The sequence below is a fragment of the Hemitrygon akajei genome, chromosome 9, assembly GCF_048418815.1.
Source record: "Hemitrygon akajei chromosome 9, sHemAka1.3, whole genome shotgun sequence".
Lineage (NCBI taxonomy): Eukaryota > Metazoa > Chordata > Chondrichthyes > Myliobatiformes > Dasyatidae > Hemitrygon > Hemitrygon akajei.
The window spans coordinates 173,981,746-174,005,235 of NC_133132.1; the positions used below are offsets into that span (position 1 = coordinate 173,981,746).

Here is a 23,490-nt window from a genome sequence, read left to right on the forward strand (position 1 = left end):
GTAGTATACAACTCCTGCTCAAGTTGCTAAAGAGATGAGCTGTACGTTCATGGAGGCAAATGTATCTGGCAGATTGTGGAAAACTCAGAGGATGCAGCAAGCAGCAGAATCAGTTGTGGGCCATTTCTTTGCATATGTGTAAATTGCCAGGCACCTGGTCCTGCTGCAGATGAGTGATGCCTTCTTGCTTGTCAGAGCTGAGGAAACAGGTGCGGAAGCTGCACACTCTTAGGAAGATAGGGCAAGAGATGCCTTGTAGGACAGGCAAGTAAGCAGCTTACCAGTTTATTGTCATCTCATGGTACACATATTAGACCATGATATATAGGAGCAGAATGAGCCCATTTGGTCCATCAAGTCTGCTCTGACTTATCAACAATCTATCAAACTCTGCCTTAAATATGCATAAAGACTTGGCTTCCACAGCTGCTTGTGGCAAAGGATTCACAGATACACCACTCTCTGGCTAAGGAAATTACTCTTCATCTCCGTCCTAAAAGGACGCCCCTCTATTCTAAGGCTGTGTCTTCTGGTCTTGGATTCTCACATCACAGGAAACATCCTCTCCACATCCACTCCATCAAGGCATTTCACCATTTGCCCCTCATTCTTCTGAATTCTAATGAATACAAGCCCAGAGCCATCAGGGACTCTTCATATGACAAGCCATTCAATCCTGGAATCATTTTCGTGAACCTTCTTCAAACCCACTTTAGTTTTAACACATCCTTTCTAAGATAAGGGGCCCAAAACAGCTCATAATATTCTAAATAAGACCTCACCAGTGCTTTATAAAGTCTCAGATTTACATCCTTGTTTTTATATTCTAGTCCTCTTGAAATGAATGCTAACAATCACATTTGTCTTCCTCACTACAAGCTTAACCTGCAAATTAACCTTTAAGGAATCTTGCACAAGGAATCACAAGTCCCTTTGCATCTCAGATTTTTGTATTTTCTCTCCATTTGGAAAATATCAACCCTTTCATTTCTTCTACCAAAGTATGTAAACATACACTCCCAACATGGTATTCCATCTCACAAACAAGAGAAAATCTGCAGATGCTGGAAATCCAAGCAACACATAAAAATTGCTGGAGGAACTCAGCAGGCCAGGCAGTATCTATGGAAAAAAGTACAGTTGACATTTTGAGCTGAAATCCTTTGGCCCTTCAGTCCTGCTGAGGGGTTTCGGCCCAAAACGTCAACTGAACTTTCTTCCATAGATGCTGCCTGGCCTGCTAAGTTCCTCCAGCATTTTGTGTGTGTTGAACTGTATTCCATCTGCCGCTTTTTCGCCCATTCTCCTAATCTAAGTCCTTCTGTAGCCTCTCTACTTCCTCAAAACTACCTACCTCGCCATCTATCTTCATATCGTCTGCCAATTTTAAACAAAGCCATCGATTCCATTATCAAAATCATTGACATATAGCATAAAAACAATTGGTCCCAACACCCCTGTGGAACACCACCAGTCACCAGCAGCTGACTGGAAAAGGCTCCCTTTTTTCCCACACTTTGCCTCTTGTCAATCAGCTATTGCTTTATCCACGCTAGAATCTCACCTGTAATACCATGGGCTCATAGCTTGTTAAACAATCTCATGTGTGCTACTTTGTCAAAGGCCTTCTGAAAATCCAACTACACAACATCAAACAATTTTCCTTTGTCTGTTTTGCTTGTTATTTCTCAAAGAATTCCAACAAATGTCCTTGAGGAAACCATGCTGACTACGACCTATTTTATCATGTGCCTCTACGTACCCTGAGAAATCATCCTTAGTAACCGACTCCAACATCTTCCCAACCACTGTGGTCAGACTGACTAGTCTATAGTTTTCCTTCTTCTGCCTCTCTCCCTTCTAGAAGAGTGGAGTGACATTTACTATTCTCCAGCATTCCAGAACCATTCCAGAATCTACTGATTCTGGAAAGATCATTACTAATATCTCCACAATCTCTTCAGCCACGTTGTTCAGAACCCTGGGGTGTACATCATCAGATCCAGGTGACTTATCTACCTTCAGACCTTTCAGTTTCCCAAGAACCTTGTCAGTTGTAATGGTAAGTTCACACCTTCAAGACCCCTGACACCTGGAACTTCCACTATCCTGCTAGTGTCTTCCACTGTGAAGACTGATGCATTACCACATCCCCAGCATCATTTTCCAGCTGTTGGATATCCACTCTTGCTTCTCTTTTATACCTTATGAATCTGAAGAAACTTATAATATCCTCTTTAATATTATTAGCTAGCTTACTTTTGTATCCCATCTTTACCTTCTTAATGTCTTTTTTAGTTGTCTTCTGTTGATTTTTAAAATCTTCCTAAACTCTAACTCGCAGTGAACTTTGCTCTATTATATGCCCTCTCTGAGACTTTTATGTTGGCTTTGACTTCCCTTGTTAGCCACGGTTGTGTCATTTTGCCTTCAGAATCCTTCTTCCTCTTTGGGATGTATATATCCTGTGCCTTCTGAATTGCTTCCAGAAATTCCAGACATTGCTGCTCTGCATCATCCCTGCCAGTGTTCTTTTCCAATCAATTCTGGCTAACTCCTCTCTCATGCCTCTGTAATTCCCTTTACTTCACTGTAATACTGATAAGTCTGACTTTAGCTTCTCCTTTACAAATTTCAGGGTGAATTTGATGTTATTATGTTCACATGTCCCTTAGGGTTCTTTTACCTTAAGATCTCTAATCTATTCTGGTTCACTACATAACACCCAATCCAGAATTGCTGATACCCTAGTGGGCTCAACCATGAGTTGCACTAAAAAGCTATCTCATATAGACAATAGGTGCAGGAGTAGGTCATTCAGCCTTCGAGCCAGCACCGCCATTCAATGTGATCATGGCTGATCATCCACAATCAGGACCCCGTTCCTGCCTTCTCCCCATATCCCTTGACTCAGCTATCTTTAAGAGCTCTATCTAACTCTTTCTTGAATGCATCCAGAGAAATGGCCTCCACCGCCTTCTGAGGCAGAGCATTCCACAGATCCACAACTCTCTGGGAGAAAAAGTTTTTCCTGAATTCCGTTCTAAATGGCCTACCCCTTATTCTTAAACAGTGGCCTCTGGTTCTGGACTCCCCCAACATCGGGAACATGTTTCCTGCCTCTAGCGTGTCCAATCCCTTAATAATCTTATATGTTTCAATCAGATCCCCTCTCATCCTTCTAAATTCCAGTGCAACAAGCCCAGTCACTCCAATCTTTCAACATATGACAGTCCCGCCATCTCGGGAATTAACCTCGTGAACCTACGCTGCACTCTAGATATTTCCCCCTTTGGAATCCAGCACCAACCTGACTTTCTCAATCTACCTGCATATTGAAGTCTCCCATGACTATTGTAAAATTGTCATTTTGACATGCATTTTCCATCTCCCATTGTAATTTGTAGACTACATCCTTATTACTGTTCGGAGACCTGTTTACAATTTCCACCAGGGTCTTTTTACCCTTGCAGTTCCTTAGCTCTGTCCACAATCATTCAACACTGTGCAACCCTATGTCACCTGTTTCCAATGATTTGATTTCACTTTTTACCAGCAGAAACATGCCACCCCCTCTGCCTTCCTGCCTGTCCTTTCGATACAATGTGTATCCTTGGACGTTAAACTCCCAGCTATAATTTTCTTTCAGCCACAATTCAGTGATGCCTACAATATCGCACATGCTAATCTGTTCAGTTACCTGATTTAATATACTGCACACATTCAAATATAACACCTTCAGTCCCGCATTTTCCCTTTTCAATTTTATCTGCCTTTTACGTTGAAACTCATCCTATTAACCGTAATTTTGCCCTATCATCAGCCTCTCCTTGCTAGGAGTCTCTCTACACATTGCCTCTGTTCGTAAACCAACTACCTCATCTTCAGCACTATCACTTCGGTTCCCATTCCCCTGTCAAATTAGGTTAAGCCTACCCAAGCAACTCCAGCCAACCAGCCCACAAGGATATTGGTTCTCCTTGGGTTCAGGTATAACCTGTCCCATTTGTACCTTCCGCAGAAGAAATTCCCATGATCCATAAGTCCTCAGCCATGCACTCACCTGCCAAATCATCCTATTCTTTCCCTCACTGAGACCTGGCACAGACAGCAGAGATTACTACCCTGTAGGTCCTGTTTCTCAACTTTTTACCTTGCTCCCTAAAATCTCTCTTCAGGACCACCTCATGTTGTCTACCTGTTCTTGGTGCCAATATGTACCAAGACTTCTGGCTGCTCACCCTCGCCCTTGAGAATCCCATGAGCCCAATCTGATACACCCCTGGTCCTGGCACCAGGGAGGCAACATGCCACTTGGGTGTCCCCTATCCCATCCACAGAACCTCGTCTTTGCTGCTCTGACTGAGAAATCTCCTTAGAACACTGCAGTCCTCTTCACCTCTGTGTTCTTCTGAACTACAGCACCAAACTCAGTGGCTCTGTGGTTCCCCAAGTAGGTCATCTCCCTCAACGGTATCTGAAGTTGCATATTATCGAGGGAAATGGACACAGGCGTACTCTCCACTGACTGTGCGTTTCCCCTTCTCCTCTGGAGATTTTCCCAGTTACCTGTCTCCTGCAACCTCAGGGTGACTTGCCTCCCTGTAGCTCCTATCTATTCTCCTGTATGAGTCGAAAGTCATCGAGTTGCAGCTGCAACACGTTCTCTCAGGAGCTGCAACTTGGTGCACCTGGAGCAGATCTGCTAATTTGGGACTGGAGGTCTCCCAGACTTCCCACATCCCACACAGAGTACAAAACACTACCCCGGAGCCATTCTCACTAAACAACTATGCCCCTACAGATGAGGAATAAACAAATAAGAACAGAGAGAGAGTAACTTACAAGATACTTTACCTGGCCCAAGGCTGATCTCCCCTAAGCCTGATGAGCAAGACCCACTCTGAAGTCTGGCACACTCAAAAGAATGGCCACTCTGCTTACACTTGAGATATTTTTCATAGCCCTTTCTAATGAATCCTTCGTGCTGTCTGGTTGCGCCTCAACTCAGAGAAACTGCCACAAAGCTCTGCTTTTAAAATTCTGATCACCATCTGATTAAAAGGTAGCTCTTCTAACGCAGCCCTGACATTGATTGTCCAACCCAGAGAAAACTGCTATGAAGCTCTGCTTTTTAATTCTTTAACACGGACCTGAGCGAAAGGTAGCTCTTTTGAGCACTGCCTGTTGCTGATTGGTCCCTCTCAACTCAGAGAAACTGCCACAAAGCTCGATCACCATCCTGATTTAAAGGTAGCTCTTTTTACGCAGCCTTGAAGTTGATCGCCCATTGGATATATGACCAAACAAAACAGCATTACTCTGAATTACAGTGCACCTGTACAACAAATATCACACACAGCACATAAAACAAAGTATTACCATAAGTCAATAAAATATAATTCAAAATACATATAGAGTGCAGCAGAGGTAAACAGTAAGTACAGTGAATAGTTCACTGTCCCAGTGATATGACCTCAGTGGTCACAGGGCATTCCTTAGTCTCACAGCCTGAGGGAAGAAGATGTTACCCAGTCTGGCAGTCCTAGTCCTGATGCCCCTGTACCTCCTTCCTGACAGTAGTGGGTCAAAGAGATTGTGGATGGGTGGTAGAGATCCTCAACAATGCTTCAGGCCCTTTGTCACAAATAGGGGGGTGGGGGGAATGCAGGGAGATCCTCTCTACTGTTGCTCGCAATGCAAGGGTTCTAGTTTCATTATGGCAGCTCAAATGTCTTTTCTACATGTACAGTGGATACGAGCCAGAAATACCCAGATGCTGTCTGACCTGCACAGGCCCTCCAGCATTTTGCTCTTGCCAAGATGGCATCTGCCTCAATTCACAGAAAAAGTGTTTGTCATCCAATTATATCAAAGTTTGTTAACGTCTTGTGATGCCTAAGTGATATTTTATTCATTTGCTCCTGTCATGTCACTAAATGTACATACAATGTATTGTATTCCCTGGAGAGTAATATGTTCCATGGTTGAAAAAATTGTTTAAATAATGAATTCGCAATCTTGGGCATGTCGACAGTGTGGAATTTAGGCCTTTCTCCAGGGATAATTCAAACTAACATCAACTTACAAAAGCAGCAATGAATAACCTGACTGTGCTCAAATATTGGATACTTCTGATTCTGGTTATGTTTCCAAGGAATTCAAAACACGGTAGCTTAGTGATCAGCACAACACTATTACAGCTCAGGGCATTGGAGTTTGGAGTTCAGTTCTGGCATCATCTGTTAGAAGTTCATATAATTCATCGTAAGAAAGTTTGTACGTCCTTCCCATGACTGCATGGATTTTCTCTAAGTGCTCTGGTCTCCTCCCACAGTGCAAAGACATATGAGTTTGTAAGTTATTAATCACTGTAAATTGTCCTGTGATTAGGTGGGAGTTAGTAGGTGGCTGCTGGGTGTCATTGAACCAGAAGGGCCTATTTTCCACATTGTACCTCTAAACAAATAAACAGAGTCACTTGGCTTTTAAATCTCATATAATTGAAAATCACTTTGTTGCAGGAAAGCAACATCCATCATTAAGGACCCCCATCATCCAAGCCATGCTCTCTTCTCACTGCTGCCATTGTTCAGAAACAGTTATTACTCCTCAATCATCAGGCTCTTGAACCAGAGGGGATAACTTCACTCACTCCAACTGATTCCACAACCCATCAAGGATTCTACAACTCATATTCTCAACATTTCTTATTTATTTAATTTATTATTATTTTGTGTTTTTTTAATCTTCTGCATTTGCACAGTTTGTTGTCTTTTGCACATTGGTCCGTATTTTTTGTCTGCAGTCCTTCATTAATTCTACTGCATTTCTCTATATTTACTGTGAATACCCACAAGAAAATGAACCTCAGGATAACATACATGTATGTATAAAGTGATATTTACATACTTTGATAATAAATTTACTTTCACTTTGACATATAGACAGCAACATTAATGGGTCATTTCGTCTCAGAAATGACTGTCCTAACACCATTTAACACTCAACGCTCTGACTCCCACATCACATAATCTTCAGAATTCCCACTCTGCTGAAAATTATACAGGGGTATCAAAAGAGGCATCCCATCACTTACCCCAACACCAGAACAGATCCCTGGTGAACTGTTAAGCCTGATCCTATGCCTCCTCTCCAATCCTTGGCCATATCTCTCTCCACAGATGTCAAGCCCCCACCTTCAAACTTTTCCACAGAATCTACCCAAGGTCTGATGCCTTCCTTTCTTTCCTCCTCTCTGGCCAAATGTTCACATAAGTGATCCCAAGAATGAAAGGATTAATGTGTGAAGAGTATTTGATGGTTCCGGGCCTGTACTCACTGGAGTTTAAAAGAATGAGGGGTATTGTCATTGAAAAATATGAATATTGAAAGGCCTAAATAGAGTGGATATGGAAAGGATGTTTCCTACAGTGGGGAGTCTAGGACCAGGGGCCACAGCCTCAGAATAGAAAGATGTTCCTTTAGAACAGAGATGAAGAGGAATTTCTTTCACCAGAGGGTGGTGAATCTGTGGAATACGTTGCCACAGGTGGCTATGGGGGCCAAGTCTTTGGGTATATTTAAAGTGGAGGTTGATAGGTTCTTGATTAATCAGGGTGTCAAAGGTTACAGGGAGAAGGCAAAGCAATGGAGTTAAGGGGAATAATGCAGCCATGATGCAATGAGGCAGCAGACTCGATGGGCTGAATGGCATAATTTGCCCCAGTGTTTTATGGTCCGATTGGACGTCTACTTTAGTACTAACCTTCCTAACTCTCCACTTCTCACCGAATGACCAGAGATCTGGACTTGACTGGCTCCCTTGACACCTTCACCCACCCATTCAGCCAAATCCTGCCTAATGGAGGGCACTTTTAATCCAAGTAAGCTGCAGTCCACATTCAGCTGTGCCCAAACAATACACTGCAATGTGCCTTTTGGATTTGACGACAGCTATCTCCAGGCTTTAGATTTCAACCCACTCTAAAACATGAGATGAAAATCTCCTCCAAAACTGAATCAGAATCAGGTTTAATACCAGTGGCATATACATGAAATTTGGTGCTTGGGATTCCCACACAGTTCCTGATTGGAAAGTTACCAGAACTCCCCAAGAGTTAAAAGACTTCACATGAGAAATGGACAAATTAATACTGAATAAGTGAAAGTTGTTCTTAAGAAATTAAAATCAATTTTCTTCACACTTATGGGCACTGATGATGAATCAATGTAGTGAGAGCCATAGAACACTACAGTACAGAAAAAGGGCCCAACCAGTCCATGCAATTCGGCCTATCCCATGGTCTCACAACTGGACCAAATCCCTCTGTACCCTCCTATCCGTGTACCAAACCAAACTCTCTTAAATGCTGCAATTGAACCCACATCCACAATTCCCACTGTCAGCTCATACCCACTCACAACACTCTCTGAGTGGAGACGTTTCCCCTCAATTTCCCCTTAAACAGTTCACCTTTTACCCTTAACCCATAGCCTCTAGTTGTAGTCTCACTCAACCTCAGTGGCAAAAGCCTGTTTGCATTTATTCTATCTATACTCCTCATAACTGTGCATATCTCTATCAAAACTCTCCACATTCTCCGACACTCCTGGGGAAAAAGTCCTAATCAATTGAACAGATCCCTATAATTCAGGTCACCAATTCCCGGCAACATCCTTGTAAATTCTCTCTCTTCATACCTGTCCTGCAGGTAGGTAAAACAACACATAATACTCCAAATTTAGCCTCACCAGTCTTATACAATCCCAACATAACATCCCAACTCTTTTATTCAGTACTCTGATTATGAAGGCCGAAGCACCAAAACCTTACTTTAACACCCTCTCTCATGGCTAATGTGCTAAAAGCTCTCTTTAACACCCTATCTATGTGGCAAAAATTCTCCTTATGACCTTTTCTATCTGCCAAGTGGCCAAATGCTCTCCTAGTGGCCCTATCTCAGTAGCTAAGCCATACGTGAAGGCCAGGAGCTGGACTTGGATGTCGAAGGCTATTTGAGACACACTCCATTGGGAGCATTTAACAGGCAGTGGAAGCTTGTCCCCATTGCCATGACCGGCTCTAACAACTTTAAGGAACAACCTCAGGGGTTGTATTAGGGTTCGTATGTATATATACATACTTAAATGTACTTTGAACTTTGAATTCCTTTCTAATCCCTCCTCCTATGCTCCTAATTTTGTTGCTGACTTCTGTTCCCCAGACAATGTGATGAGTTTTTACCAGACTGAGTGGAGGATGAAGGAGAAACACATCATTTGAGAAAAGGCCAACTTTCATTGCTAACGACAGGCCTGAGTTTGGAAATTCACCTGTGTTTCTGAATACAGTGCATCATAAGCTTGATTAGCCATGCACTCTCAATAATAAATCAATAAGCTACCAGTATTTATCACAAGACATGTGTACATTAGAAAATTCTGCAGATGCCAGAAATCCAGAACAACACACAAAAATTCCGACAGCACTTAACAGATCAACTAGCCTCAGTGGAGAGGAATAAGCAGTCAACATTTTGGACCAAGACCCTTCATCAGTACTGAAAAGAAAGGGGGGAAGAAGCCAGATTACGAAGGTGGGGGTAGGAGAAGGAGGATGGCAGATGATAGAAGAGACCAGGTGAGGGGGAAGGTGGGTGGGTGGGACAGCAGAGATGAAATAAGAAGCTGGGAGGTGATAGGTGAAAGAGGTAGAAGGCTGAAGAAGAATGAATCTGATAGGAGTGGAAAGTGGACCATGGGAAATGGACAGATGAGGAGAAGGGGTAAAAGGGGAACAAGAATGGGGGGGGGGGGGGGGGAAGAAATTACCAGAACTTCGAGAAATCACTGCTGTGTTTAGATGACAAATAAATGGTCAACCCAGGTACAATTTTGCAGAATTTCAATAAAAGTTTACTGAAATCTAAAAAGAACAATTCATACATATTCCATCTCTACCTTGTCTTGAGTGGTTCCATTTTTGTCCACTGTGTAAAGAACTGCAAGGTGGGTAACCAGCCACCAAGTGAAACCACAAGGATCCTTGCAGGTGTTGGAAACACAAAGACGAACTCCTGTATTTGTCTTCTCTTGCAAGAGATCTCTGAGATGACTGTTCAAGCAGTTCCAGAAACTCTGCGGGATGCAGACAGAAGTTATTCACTCTCTAATGGCCTATAGAACAGCATCTACAGAAAGTAAATCTTCATTCAACATGCCATCTAAATCTTCTATAGACATACATACTGCATTAAGGTCCAGTATGGAAAGAACAATGCCCAAGAATGGAAAAGCCCATAAAAATTGGTAGATAAAGCCCAGATCATCACAGGTAAAGCCCTCCCCACCAGTGAGTACATCTACAAAGAATGCTGCAACAAGAAAGCAGCGTCCATCGTCAAAGACCCACACCATCCAGGCCATGCTCTCTTCTCAATGCGGCCATTGGGAAGGAGGTAGAGAAGCCTCAGGTTCAGGAACAGCCACACATGAAGGCCAGAAGCTGGACTTGGTTGTCAGAGGCTATTTGAGACACACGCCATTGGGAGCTTTTAATAGATAGTGGGAGCTTATCCCCACTATACACCCCAGCTATGACAACCTTAAAGAACCCTTCAGTACTGGCTGGTTTGAAATTGCCAGGCTTGGTTTCTTCTCATTTTTTAATCCAGAATTAATATCCAGTGACTTTTAATGGAAATTACTGCTCAGTTATTGGAAGATTAAAGTCATCATCTCTAAATTTTCGAGCCTTACTTCTGCTAGAAAGTAGACACACAGGGTAGTCTTTCATTGATTATATTATAGTTATTATGGATTTATTGAAAATGAATCTCAGGGTTGTATATGGTGACATATATGTACTGTACATCTGTACAGTGGTCAAATAGTGTCATTTTCCCAGAGTTAAAATGTCATATACAGAACAGTGTACATTGAAGGTGAGACAGACAGGTGCATGGATGGAGTGACAGATGCATGGATGCACTGCCAGGGATGGTGTTGGAGGCAAACATGACAGGGCATTCAAGAAGCGCTTAGATAGACACATGAATGTGAGGAAAATGGAAAAATATGGACATTGTGTAGATTGAAGGGATTAGCTTGACTGGGCATTTGATTACTCATTTAGTTAGTTCAGTTCAACATTGCGGACCAAAGGGCTTGTTCCTGTTTCATGTTCTGTTTTATTTTCAAAGAAACAGTCATATCATGTGCTCATGGCTCATTCTTGCCCATAATCCAATTAACTTATTTGAATGCTTCTTTGAATCAAAACTAAAGCAAAATGATTACTGTTTATAAATTGCATTCACCTCTATGACTGCTTGTGGGGATAAATATTTCCCAAGAAATCCTCACAGAACACTCTAATTGTTAGACTTTTCCCTCAGCGACTCAATCCAGCAGCCCCTCCAAGGGCAGTGGCTTGAACTAACTTAATCATCTTGAGTTGTTCTGGTACCCCTTCTTTATCCCCATCTAAACCATGACTTCCCAATAACCTCAGTACCCCAGTCGAGCAATGCCAGCTTCCTTTACAGATACAAGTAGTTCTTATGATACTCAAGATCTAGAGCAACACACACAAGGTGCTGGAGGAGCTCTACAGTCAGGATGGGAATAATCAATCAACGTTTCAGGCCAAGACCCTTCATCAGAACTGCATCTTCCTTTATGATTGGCTGTCCGTCGTGTCTGACGATGACAGGAAATGTGCAGGAGAGTTTTTAAAGTGGCAAAGCCACTGCACTGGGGCAGTTCCACTCTCTCGATCCGGTCCAGTGGTACAAACAAGCATCACAAACTGGAGTCTTCCTTGGTTCAATCAACGATCATGACTTCGTCTGTGCCTCGTCATACCCTTCACTCTCCACGAAGCATTGCAGTACCACTTCTCACTGTCGATATCATCCACCCAGTCTGCCAGAGTTCACTTCACATGCTTGGACAGGCATGTCCTAATTTCACAGGGGTATGAGGCCCACCGGCTACCCTCCCCGGTTTAGCCCACCTGTCGAAGCGGTATAATGGGTATGGCAGCTGTCGTATGTAAACAGCTACTTGGAGCCGCAGGTGGGAGCTGAGTGTCCTGTGGGCACCAAAGGGAGTGAGCTGCTTCAGAATTAAGACAATAAACCCCTTCACTGCATAAGCCATCCCTGTTTGGACACCCCATACACCATCCTCCTTTATGAACATCAATTCAAAGTTCTACCTTCTGTGCCCACCAATAAAGTTTTCACTAGCATTTCTGTAATCATTATAGTTCTGGTAAAAATATCGCTATCAAACGTGTGCAACATTTTCTGGTAGTTAAAAAGTTGAGAAAGCCAACTGGAAATATCACTGAAAATCCATTTTCTGAGGTAAACTTGAGGTAATCAAGTTCAGGGGATGAGCCGAGACGGCATGATGCAGATTCGTTGCAGATGGAGTCTGATGCCTGTACAACTGGCCTGAGACTGACGCTGGATTGTTCTGGCACTCAGCAGAGAAGACAGGGTCTGGCAGAGATTTGATGCCCAGTCAACTAGCCCGGGAGCGAGGTTGGATTGCTTTGGGCACCAAGCAGAAAAGCCAGATCCTGGTAGAGGAGATTTAACGCCCTCACAACTGGGCCGAGTGCGAGGTTAGATTGCCCTGGGCAGAGATTTGATGCCCATACAACCGGCCCGGGTGCAAGTTTGGATTGCCCTGGGCAGAGATCTGATGCCCATACAACTGGGCCGGGTGTAAGATTGGATTGCCCTGGGCAGAGATTTGATGCCCATACAACTGGCCCAGGTGCGAGGTTAGATCGCTCTGGGCACTGAGCTGATTTGAAGAATTTGAGATCAGTTTTGTGCTGGGCAGCGAAATCTGGGCCTAGAGCAGGTCACTGGGCAACATGGTCTAATTAAGGTACTTGATACTTGATTCTTGATTTTCAGTTAGAAGACCCAAGCAAATTGAAGCAACATTACCTCGTTTTGAGAAGTTTTATTCCGGTGATCAAGTAGGTGGATGAGCAGCAACCACAGTTCCTTCACACAGCTGCACTGGTAATGACAAACGTTAAGTGCATCGGTTGGTCTAACCTAGAAGCAGAAGGTAATGTTCACAAAACCAAGTGAAATTAGCAACTAAAAGATTCAACCAGGCGACAATTATACTATTAACTGTATGTACTCCCCAGATTTCTGAACGGACAACGAATCCATGAACACCTCACTACTTTTTCCACACACATATGCCATATAATTTACAGCACATTTTATGTATTGCACTGCACTGCTGCCGCAAAACAAAAAAATTCATTATATACACTCAGTGGCTAATTTATAAGGCATGTTTATACCTAATAAAGTGGCCACTGAGTGTAAGCTTGTTATCTTCTGCTGCTGTAGCCTACCCACTTCATGGTTCTATATTGTGTGTTCAGTTGCTCTTCTGCACACCACTGTTATTTGAGTTACTGTCGTCTTCCTGTCAGCTTGATCCAGTCTGGACATTCTCCTCCGACCTCTCTCATTAACAAGGTATGTTCACCCACAATTGCCACTCACTGAATTTTTCCTTTTTTTTAAAAACACCATTCTCTGTAAACTCTAGAAAAGTGTGTTTAAGTCCCAGGAGATCAGCAGTTTCTGATATACTTAAATCACTCCGTCTGGCACCAACAATCATTCCACGGTCAACGTCAGTTAGATCACATTTCTTCCCCATTCTGATGTTTGGTCTGAACAACAATTGAACCTTTTGACCATGTCTGCATGCTTTTATGCATTGAGTTGCTGCTGCATGATTGGCTGATTAGATATTTACATTAACAAGCACGTGTACAGATGTACCTAATTAAGTGGTCAATGAGTGTATATTAGTGATACTAAACTTGATTCTACACTTTGTACTTTATTTTGGTACTTATTCACCGAGGGGGTGTGGGGGGGGAGAACTAAGCTTTGGTTGTCAGCATGATGTGCTGTAGCCACTTTGTGGCCATTTGGTTTCATTGACAATGTTAATAGCCCCATCACTGCACCCGGTAAACCAGCTCCTGCCCCCTAAACACAGCCCCATATCCAAATGCTCCAATACCCTTTCCTCCCATCACCAGCCCATTCCCGGATCATGCTTCTCCCCCCCCAAATAGCTTTGATCTCCCATCCTATGATTTATGAGGCAGAGTATCTGAAAATTTAAATATAACATGGAAACAGTAGAGATCCATATTTTAACAAGTAGAGCAAGAGAGATGCCAGGGGGCAATGGTAGGACTCACTGCCATCCTAATACTCTCTTGCCTGAAAATTAGCCTGTCACATATGTGTCACGGAGTCATAGATCACTACGTCACAGAAACAGGCCCATCTAATCTATGCCAAACTGTTACCTGCCCTCCATGCATGTCCCAAACATGTACCTATCCCTAAGCCTATTAAATGTTGAAATAACCCATATCCTCACTTATGCTGGCAGCTCATTCCAAACTCTCACAACCCTCTGAGTAAAGAAGTTTCCCCTCATGTTCCTTAAGCTTTTCACATTTCACCTTCACCCATGACCTCTGGTTGTAGTCTCACCTAACCTCAGTGGAAAATGTTTGCTTGTACTTTATCTATACTTCTCATAATGTAGGAAGAATAAAAGCAGGGTTAGTGGAAATGGGGGCTTGGTTGTCAGCATGGACTCAATGCAGGGTTAGTGGAAATGGGGGCTTGATTGTCAGCATTATTGTCACTGGTCAAAGGGCCTCTTTCCAGGCTGTGACTCTCCACAGTAAAGCCTATCCTGATCTTGGAGGACAGTCTACGTGCATCAGGGAAGAAGCTAGGCAACATCCAGACCAGGGCCATCAGACTCAAAAAACAGTTACTTTCCCCAAGTAGTACGGCTGATCAATACCTCCAATCACTAACCCACCTCTCCACACACCCCTCTACATACTCACTTCCTTTTGTCACTTCATATACATACAATTAGTCTATATTTTAGTTATGTGTACATTGTGTTTTATGGGATTGCTTTCATATTTATATTTAGTGTTTTTATTGCATTCTTTATGCCTATTGTGTTTTTTTAATGCTGTATCACATCCAGAGTAACAATCATTACATTCTCCTGTACTGAAGATAGATAGATAGATACTTTATTCATCCCCATGGGGAAATTCAACATTTTTTCCAGTGTCCCATACACTTATTGTAGCAAAACTAATTACATACAATACTTAACTCAGTATAAATATGATATGGCAATCCTAAAACTTGAAGTGAGGGCATTAAAATCCATTCTCAATGCTTTGTGGAAGCAGTCACTAATTTCTAGGAATTTAAAACTTGGCAATGTAAATAAGCCCTGATTGCTTTTTTTTTTAATTAAAGCTGTAAGTTTGGGTATTTGTATATGAAAGTAATGTCCAAAATTTCAAGTGCTTTTTTCATGTTGAAGTGGAATTAATTTAGAATATTTTATACATTTTTATGCTGTGACAGAAGATTATATTTAAGCTGTTTTAGTTAAAAATATGAATTATAATAAACATAATCTATTTTACAAAATCATTAACATAAGAGATTCTGCAGATGCTTGGAAATCCAGAGCAACACATTCAAAGTATTGTAGCAACTCAGCAGATCAGGCAGCAGCTATGAAGCAACTATTGACAAGGGTGGCAAACCATATAGTTTTTATTTCCATCTCTGTTTACTGACTGTGACATTATATCATATCATGTTCCTGGTAAAAACAATTAATGAACAAGAGGAATGCATTATAGATCAAAGGTCAGGAGAAACAGTCCCTACCTTGGTATACTTGTTGACCGCTAAAACAATCAGGTCATGCAAAAGATTTTTACAATGATCTTCAAACAGGCTGACATTAGTCAAGTTTTGACCCGTCAAATTCATAAACTGCTGTGCATAGATTACTTGTCCTAAAATAACAACAAACAGGAAAGTCATGAGGATGTTAAAAGTGGAAATTACCGAGGAACACAGGCAGACAGATTAATTATTTACCCAATGCAAAGGTCACGCACATTTATGTGGTTTCACAAAACCATCAGGGAACGAGTTTAATTAAATCTACATTGGGTGAAAGTTAAGAAGTTGTCAAAATATGTTACTTAAAATTAACTTTACATTGATTTTTTTACAATAGCGCTAAGCTGTCAATTAAGCTTGAATTCAGAATCTTGAAAATGCACATTATCAAGTTTTTTCCTGCTTTTTGTACCTCCATGATCAATTTTTAATCAACCTGCAAATATCAACTATAATTCTTGAGTGATCAACATACATTTAATTCCACCAGCTGGTCCCCACCAAAAATAACCCCCAAGAAATCAACTCCCTTGAGTGATCAATATACATCTAATTCCACTAGATGGACCCACAATAAATAGCTCCAAATTCCCTTGATCAGATCTTCAATTCTTCCATATTTCAGGCACCATGACTTGAAATTCATCCCAGGTGAGTAGCTCTATATGAAGGTAGGTTGAGTGAGCTGGGGTTTTTCTCTCTGGAGCAAAGGAGGGTGACAATCCAGCTGATTAGGTGTACAAGATGAGAATAGGTATAGGTCAAGTGGACAGAGTCAGACATTTTTTCCCCCAGAGTGGAAATGGCCAAAAATTTAAGGTGATTGGATGATGTCAGAGTTAAGTTTTTTCACAAATAGAGTGGTGAGTGTGTGGAATTTGCTGCTGGAGTGCTGGTAAAGACAGATATATTAGGGGCAGAGAAGAAACTCTTAGATAAGCACATGGATGATCCAAAAATTGAGGGCTATGTACAAGGGAAGGGTTAGATTTTTTTAAAATCCGTTTAGAAATTAGGATTTCTTTAGCCATAGGGTGATGAATCCAAGGAATTCATTGCCACAGACTGTTGTAGAGGCCAAGTCACTAGGTATAGTTAAAGCGGAGCTTGATACGTTCTTCATTAATCAGGGCGTGAAAGGTTAAGGGGGGAAGGCAGGAGAATGGGGTTGAGAGAGAAAATAAGTCAGACAAGATTGAATGATGGAGCAGACTCGATAAGCCAAAGGACCTAATTTTGCTCCTAGGTATTAAGGTCTTCTAGGTTAACCTTCAGGAAGGTGGAAAGGTCAGCACAGCATCGTTGACCCAAGGGACTGTACCACGCAGTACTGCTCTACCGTAGATCAGAGGCTGTTGTAAATCTAGTAAAGAAAAAAAGAAAAGCTTACGAAAGTTTCAAAAAACTAGGTAATGATAGAGATCTAGAAGATAATAAGGCTAGCAGGAAGGAGCTTAAGAATAAAATTAGGAGAGCCAGAAGGGGCCATGAGAAGGCCTTGATGGACAGAATTAAGGAAAACACCAAGACATTCTACAAGTATGTGAAGAGCAAGAGGATAAGACGTGAGCGATGTGGGGTGGTAAATTGGATTAGTAAGTATGCAGATGATACTAAGGTAGGTGGCGTTATGGATAATGAAGCAAGTTTTCAAAGCTTGCAGAGAGATTTAGGCCAGTTAGAAGAGTGGGCTGAACGATGGCCGATGGAGTTTAATGCTGATAAGTGTGAGGTGCTACATTTTGGTAGGAATAATCCAAATAGGACATACATGGTAAATGGTAGGGCATTGAAGAATGCAGTAGAACAGAGTGATCTAGGAATAATGGTGCATAGTTCCCTGAAGGTGGAATCTCATGTGGATAGGGTGGAGAAGAAAGCTTTTGGTATGTTGACCTTTATAAATCAGAGCATTGAGTATAGGAGTTGGGATGTAACAATAAAATTGTACAAGGCATTGGTAAGACCAAATTTGGAGTATTATGTACGGTTCTGGTCACCGAATTATAGGAAAGATGTCAACAAAATAGAGAGAGTACAGAGGAGATTTACTAGAATGATGCCTGGGTTTCAGTACCCAAGTTACAGAGAAAGGTTGAACAAGTTAGGTCTTTATTCTTTGGAGCGTAGAAGGTTAAGGGGGGACTTGATAGAGGTATTTAAAATTACGAGGGGGATAGATAGAGTTGACATGGATAGGCTTTTTCCATTGAGAGTAGGGGAGATTCAAACAAGAAGACATGAGTTGAGAGTTAGGGGGCAAAAGTTTAAGGGTAACACGAGGGGGAATTTCTTTACTCCGAGAGTGGTAGCTGTGTGGAACAAGCTTCCAATAGAAGTGGTAGAGGCAGGTTCGATATTGTCATTTAAAGTAAAATTGGATAGGTATATGGACAGGAAAGGAATGGAGGGTTATGGGCTGAGTACGGGTCAGTGGGACTTATTGAGAGTAAGCGTTCAACACGGACTAGAAGGGCCGAGATGGCCTGTTTCCATACTGTAATTGTTATATGGTTATAGAATAGGACTAAACAAGTGTGACAATGGAAAAGTGTGCATGGAACTGGAGGAAATAGCAGAGATACTTAATGAATTCACTACGGAAAAGGATCTTGGCGATTGTAGGGATGACTTACAGCGGACTGAAAAGTTTGAGCAAGTAGATATTAATAAAGAGGATGCGCTGGAGCTTTTGGAAAGCATCAAGTTGGATAAGTCACCAGGACCAGACAAAATGTACCCCAGGCTACTACGAGAGGCGAAGGAGGAGACTGCTGAGCCTCTGGCGATGATCTTTGCATCATCAATGGGGACGGGAGAGGTTCCGGAGGATTGAAGGGTTGAAGATGTTGTTCCCTTATTTAAGAAAAGGAGTAGAGATAGCCCAGGAAATTATAGACCACTGAGTCTTAATTCAGTGGTTGCTAAGTTGATGGAGAAGACCCTAAGAGGCAGGATTTATGAACATTTGGAGAGGTATAATATGATTAGGAGTAGTCAGCATGGCTTTGTCAAAGGCAGGTCGTGCCTTACGAGCCTGATTTAATTTTTTGAGGACATGACTAAACATATTGATGAAGGAAGAGCAGTAGATGTAGTGTATATGGATTTCAGCAAGGCATTTGATAAGGTACCAAATACAAGACTTATTGAGAAAGTAAGCAGGCATGGGATCCAAGAGGACATTGCTTTGTGGATCCAGAACTGGCTTGCCCACAGAAGGCAAAGAGTGGTTGTAGACGGGTCATATTCTGCATGGAGGTTGGTCACCAGTGGAGTGCCTCAGGGATCTGTTCTGGGACCTCCTATTCTTCGTGACTTTTATAAATGACGTGGATCAGGAAGTGGAGAGATGAGTCTGTAAATTTGCTGATGACACAAAGGTTGGAGGTGTTGTGGATAGTGTGGAGGGCTGTCAGAGGTTACAGCGGGACACTGATAGGATGCAAGACTGGGCTGAGAAGTGACAGATGGAGTTCAACCCAGATAAGTGTGAAGTGGTTCATTCTGGTAGGTCAAATATGTTGGCAGAACTTAGTATCAATGGTATGACTCGGCAGTGTGGAGGATCAGAGGGATCTTGGGGTTCGAGTCCATTGGGACACTCAAGGTTGCTGCGTAGGTTGACTCTGTGGTTAAGAAGGCGTATGGTGCATTGGCCTTCATCAATCGTGGAATTGAGTTTAGGAACTAAGAGGTAAAGTTGCAGCTATATAGGACCCTGGTCAGACCCCACTTGGAGTACTGTGCTCAGTTCTGGTTGCCTCATTACAGGAAGGATGTGGAAATGATAGAAAGGGTGCAGAGGAGATTTACAAGGATGTTGCCTGGATTGGGAAGCATGCCTTATGAGAATAGGTTGAGTGAACTGGGCCTTTTCTCTTTGGAGTGACGGAGGATGAGAGGTGACCTGATAGAGGGATACAAGATGATGAGAGGCATTGATCGTATGGATAGTCAGAAGCTTTTTCCCAGGGCTGAAATGGCTAGTATGAGAGGGCACAGTTTTAAGGTGCTTGGAAGTAGGTACAGAGAAGATGTGAGGGGTAAGATTTTTTTTTATGCAGAAAGTGGTGAGTGCGTGGAATGGGCTCCCAGCAACTGTGGTGGAGGCAGATACGATAAGGTCTTTTAAGAGACTCCTGGATAGGTACATGGAGCTTAGAAAAATAGAGGATTACGGGTTATCCTTGGTAATTTCTAAGGTAAGGGCATGTTCAGCACAGCTTTGTAGGCCAAAGGGCCTGTATTGTGCTGTAGGTTTTTCTATGTTTCTATGTTCTATATATTCAAATCAACACCATGCATTCTGCCAATGAAATGTATTCTATTGATTCCACTGGAAAACAAACTGAGAGACACAGTACAACATGAAACATGGCAGTGTTAACTGGGATGGCTTTCCATCCTACTTGGGAATCCACTCCATGAAATTTGCTCTTGTACCTACCACTTTCAGCTAACACCAACCTATTACAGGTTTTGTGGCAATCATATGCAAATTCACAAACACACACAAAGTGCTGGAGGAACTCAGCAGGTCAGCCAGTATCTATGGGAGGGAATAAACAGTCAATGTTTCGGGCCAAGACCCTTCATTAGGACTGGAAAGGAAAGGGGAAGAAGCCACAATAAGGGGAAGGAGGACAAGCTAGATGATGATAGGTGAAACTAGCTTGGGGGGGGGGGGGGGTGAAGTAAGAAGCTGATCACCTCGATAGGTGGAAGAGGTAAAGGGCTGAGGAAGGAATCTGATAGGAGGGGAGAGTGGATCATGGGGGAAAGAAAAAACAGACAGGCACAAGAACGAAGTGATAGGCAGGTGAGGAGAAGGGTAAGGGATAGCTATAGTGGGGAATGGAAAACGAGGGGGGGGGAAGAAATTACTGCAAGTTAGAATAAACCGACATATTCCCATGGTTTAAATTTATCTAGTTCCTTAAAAATGTTCAACACTCGATGAAGAAATCGTCTCCCATCTACCCGAACTCTCAAACCTGCAGAGTAAATAACCCCAGGCTTTTGTTTGAAGTACATATAAAACTGAATAACATTTCTTGTAGTTTATTTGCCAAGTCAGCATGGCGTATACAATTATAAGGATGAAGGACATCATTACCAGGACTGGTAACTACAAACCACCCAACCAAATAGTGCAGCTGCTGATTAAATTGCAATTCACACAATTTGCAACTACTCACCAAATTCACAAGCAACTGCAAAATAGAATGATTAATAGCAGAAAAATTACTTTACACTCACTATATTAAACAAAATATCCTCTACTAATTTTACACATTTTATGTAGGCGCAAACTGAAAGACCAACAGAGTTGACGTTTGAAATAATCGGCAATTTATTAAAAAGTGAAGCGCACCAGGAGACCAGTCCAAGCTGATATACCTGAGCATGAATTCATAAACAAAAGAGATTCTGCAGATGCTGGAACTGTACAGCAACACAGACAAAATGTTGGAAGAACTCAGCAGGGCAGGCAGAATCTACGTAAAGTAATATACCATCGATGTTTAGGACTGAGACCACCTTCTGGACTGGAGAGGAAGGGGGAAGATGCCAGAATAAAAAGGTGCAGAGAGGGGAAGGAGGATAGCTAGCAGGTGACAGGTGAAGCCAGGTGGGTGGGAAAGGTAAAAAGCTGGAGAAGAAGGAATCTGATAGGAGACGAGACTGGACCATAGGAGGAAGGGAACCCATGGGAGATGATAGGCAGATGAGAGGAGTTAAAAGGCTAGAGTGGCGAATAGATGAAGAGGGGAGGAGGAAGGAATTTTTTAACTGGAAGGAAAAATCAATATTCATGAATTTGGTACAGCTTTTATTTTCTCAGTTGATGAGATTACCAGTAAAACTACATTTTGATAACAGAATGGTGGTGACAGGAAGACTTAATTAAGTAATGGACTAGGTCCTGATTATAGAATAAAATGATTATCCGCAGCTCTAACAGTAAATCCAATTTTCTATCTCAAAACGGTAACATAATGAGAGAAGTTCCTGAAGCTTGGGTGTCATTGCTGCTGCATTCCTGTGTCTGCAGTTCCCTGTTAACACAGTAGCACAATTTACCAGTTACTAGCCCTTACTATTCTTTCCCCTTCAACACCCTGTATCCCCACCTCTTTGAATCTGCTTTCACACCTGAAACCCATTGCACAGAATGTCTGAAGTTGCAATAGTGGAGAGCAAAAGATCTCTCCCTCGTCCCAGTAACTTTTGACACCCTTACTAATATCAATCCCTGCTTTAAATACGTCCAGAGTCTCCACAGCTGTGTGTGGCAATGAATTCCACAGATTCACCACCTCTTCATCTCTGTTCTAAAGAGACTTCCTCTATTCTGAGGCTGTGCCCACTGGTCCAAGACTCCCCCACTGTAGGAAACATTGTCTCCACATCCACTCTATCCACGTCTTTCTCCTCTCATTCTTCTAAATTCCAGTGAGTCCAGGCCAAGAGTCATCACTCTTTTCGTAAGTTTATTTTATTTATTTGAGATGGAGCTCAGAGTAGACCCTTCCGGCCATTCAAGCCATGCCAACAGCAATCCCCCAAATTAGCCTAATCACAGGACAATTTACAACAATCAATTAACATACCAACCATAGGACTTTGGACTGCGAAAGGACACCAGTGCACTCGGAGAAATCCCACGCAGTCACGGGGAGAACATACAAACGCTTTACAGGCAACAGCGGGAATTGAACCCAGGTCGCCAGTACCGTACAGAGTTGTGCCACCATGTCACTTCAGATATGTTGCCCTTTCATTCCCGAATCATTCTCATGAACCTCCTCTGGCCTCTCTCCAATGAGAGTACATATTTTCTTAGATTAAGGGCCCAAAACTGCTCACAATACTCCAAATGCAACCTGACCAACACCTCATAAAGCCTCAGCATCACATCCTTGCTTTTGTATTCTAGTTCTCTCAAAATGAATGCTAACACTGCATTTGCCTTCCTTACCACTGATTATGGAATCCTGCACGAGAACTCGCGAGTCCCTTTGCATCTCTGATTTTTGAATTTTCTCCGTTTAGAAAATAGTCTGTGCTTTCATTCCTTCTGCCAAAGTGCATCACCATACACTTCCCTAGACTATGTTCCATTTACTCCCAGAATATCAGGATTGCTGATGAGGCGACATCTACTGCCCCTCTTTTAACTGAGTGGCTGGCTGCAGTACAGCCAGGCAAAAGCTGCAGGCCACAAACACAGATGTTTGGAAATCTTAAGATGAACTTTTTGTCACACGTGCATCAAAATATCGAAGCACACAGTGAAATGCGTGGATTTCTGACAGTGACTAACACAGTCTGAGATGTCCTGGAGGCAGGTGTTGCTGTACCTACACAGTTTACTAACCCTGAGCTGTAAAGCTTTGGAATAGGGGAGGAAACATGTGCTCTCATAAGGAGAGCATACAAATTCCTTACCAATAGCGATGGGAATTGAACCCTGATCAGTGATCGCTGGCAAATTGTTGCATTGGAAAGGGTACAGAGGAGATTTACCAGGATGCTGCCTGGTTTAGAGAGTATGGATTATGATCAGAGATTAAGGGAGCTAGGGCTTTACTCTTTGGAGAGAAGGAGGATGAGAGGAGACATGATAGAGGTGTACAAGATATTAAGAGGAATAGACAGAGTGGACAGC

The 23,490-nt window shown here is 42.4% G+C and overlaps 1 protein-coding gene across 2 annotated transcripts in view; it reads right to left on the minus strand.

Annotated features, from left to right (window-relative positions):
* Positions 1 to 23,490, minus strand: part of mms22l (MMS22-like, DNA repair protein) — a 251,378-nt gene that overhangs the window by 177,591 nt on the left and 50,297 nt on the right. For both annotated transcript variants that reach the window (XM_073057520.1, XM_073057519.1), the window contains exons 8-10: positions 15,795 to 15,925; positions 12,972 to 13,085; positions 9,964 to 10,140 (exon numbers count right to left, since the gene is read on the minus strand). In XM_073057520.1, the coding sequence (XP_072913621.1) occupies positions 9,964 to 10,140; positions 12,972 to 13,085; positions 15,795 to 15,925 (422 nt within the window). The remainder of the gene's footprint in view (positions 1 to 9,963; positions 10,141 to 12,971; positions 13,086 to 15,794; positions 15,926 to 23,490) is intronic.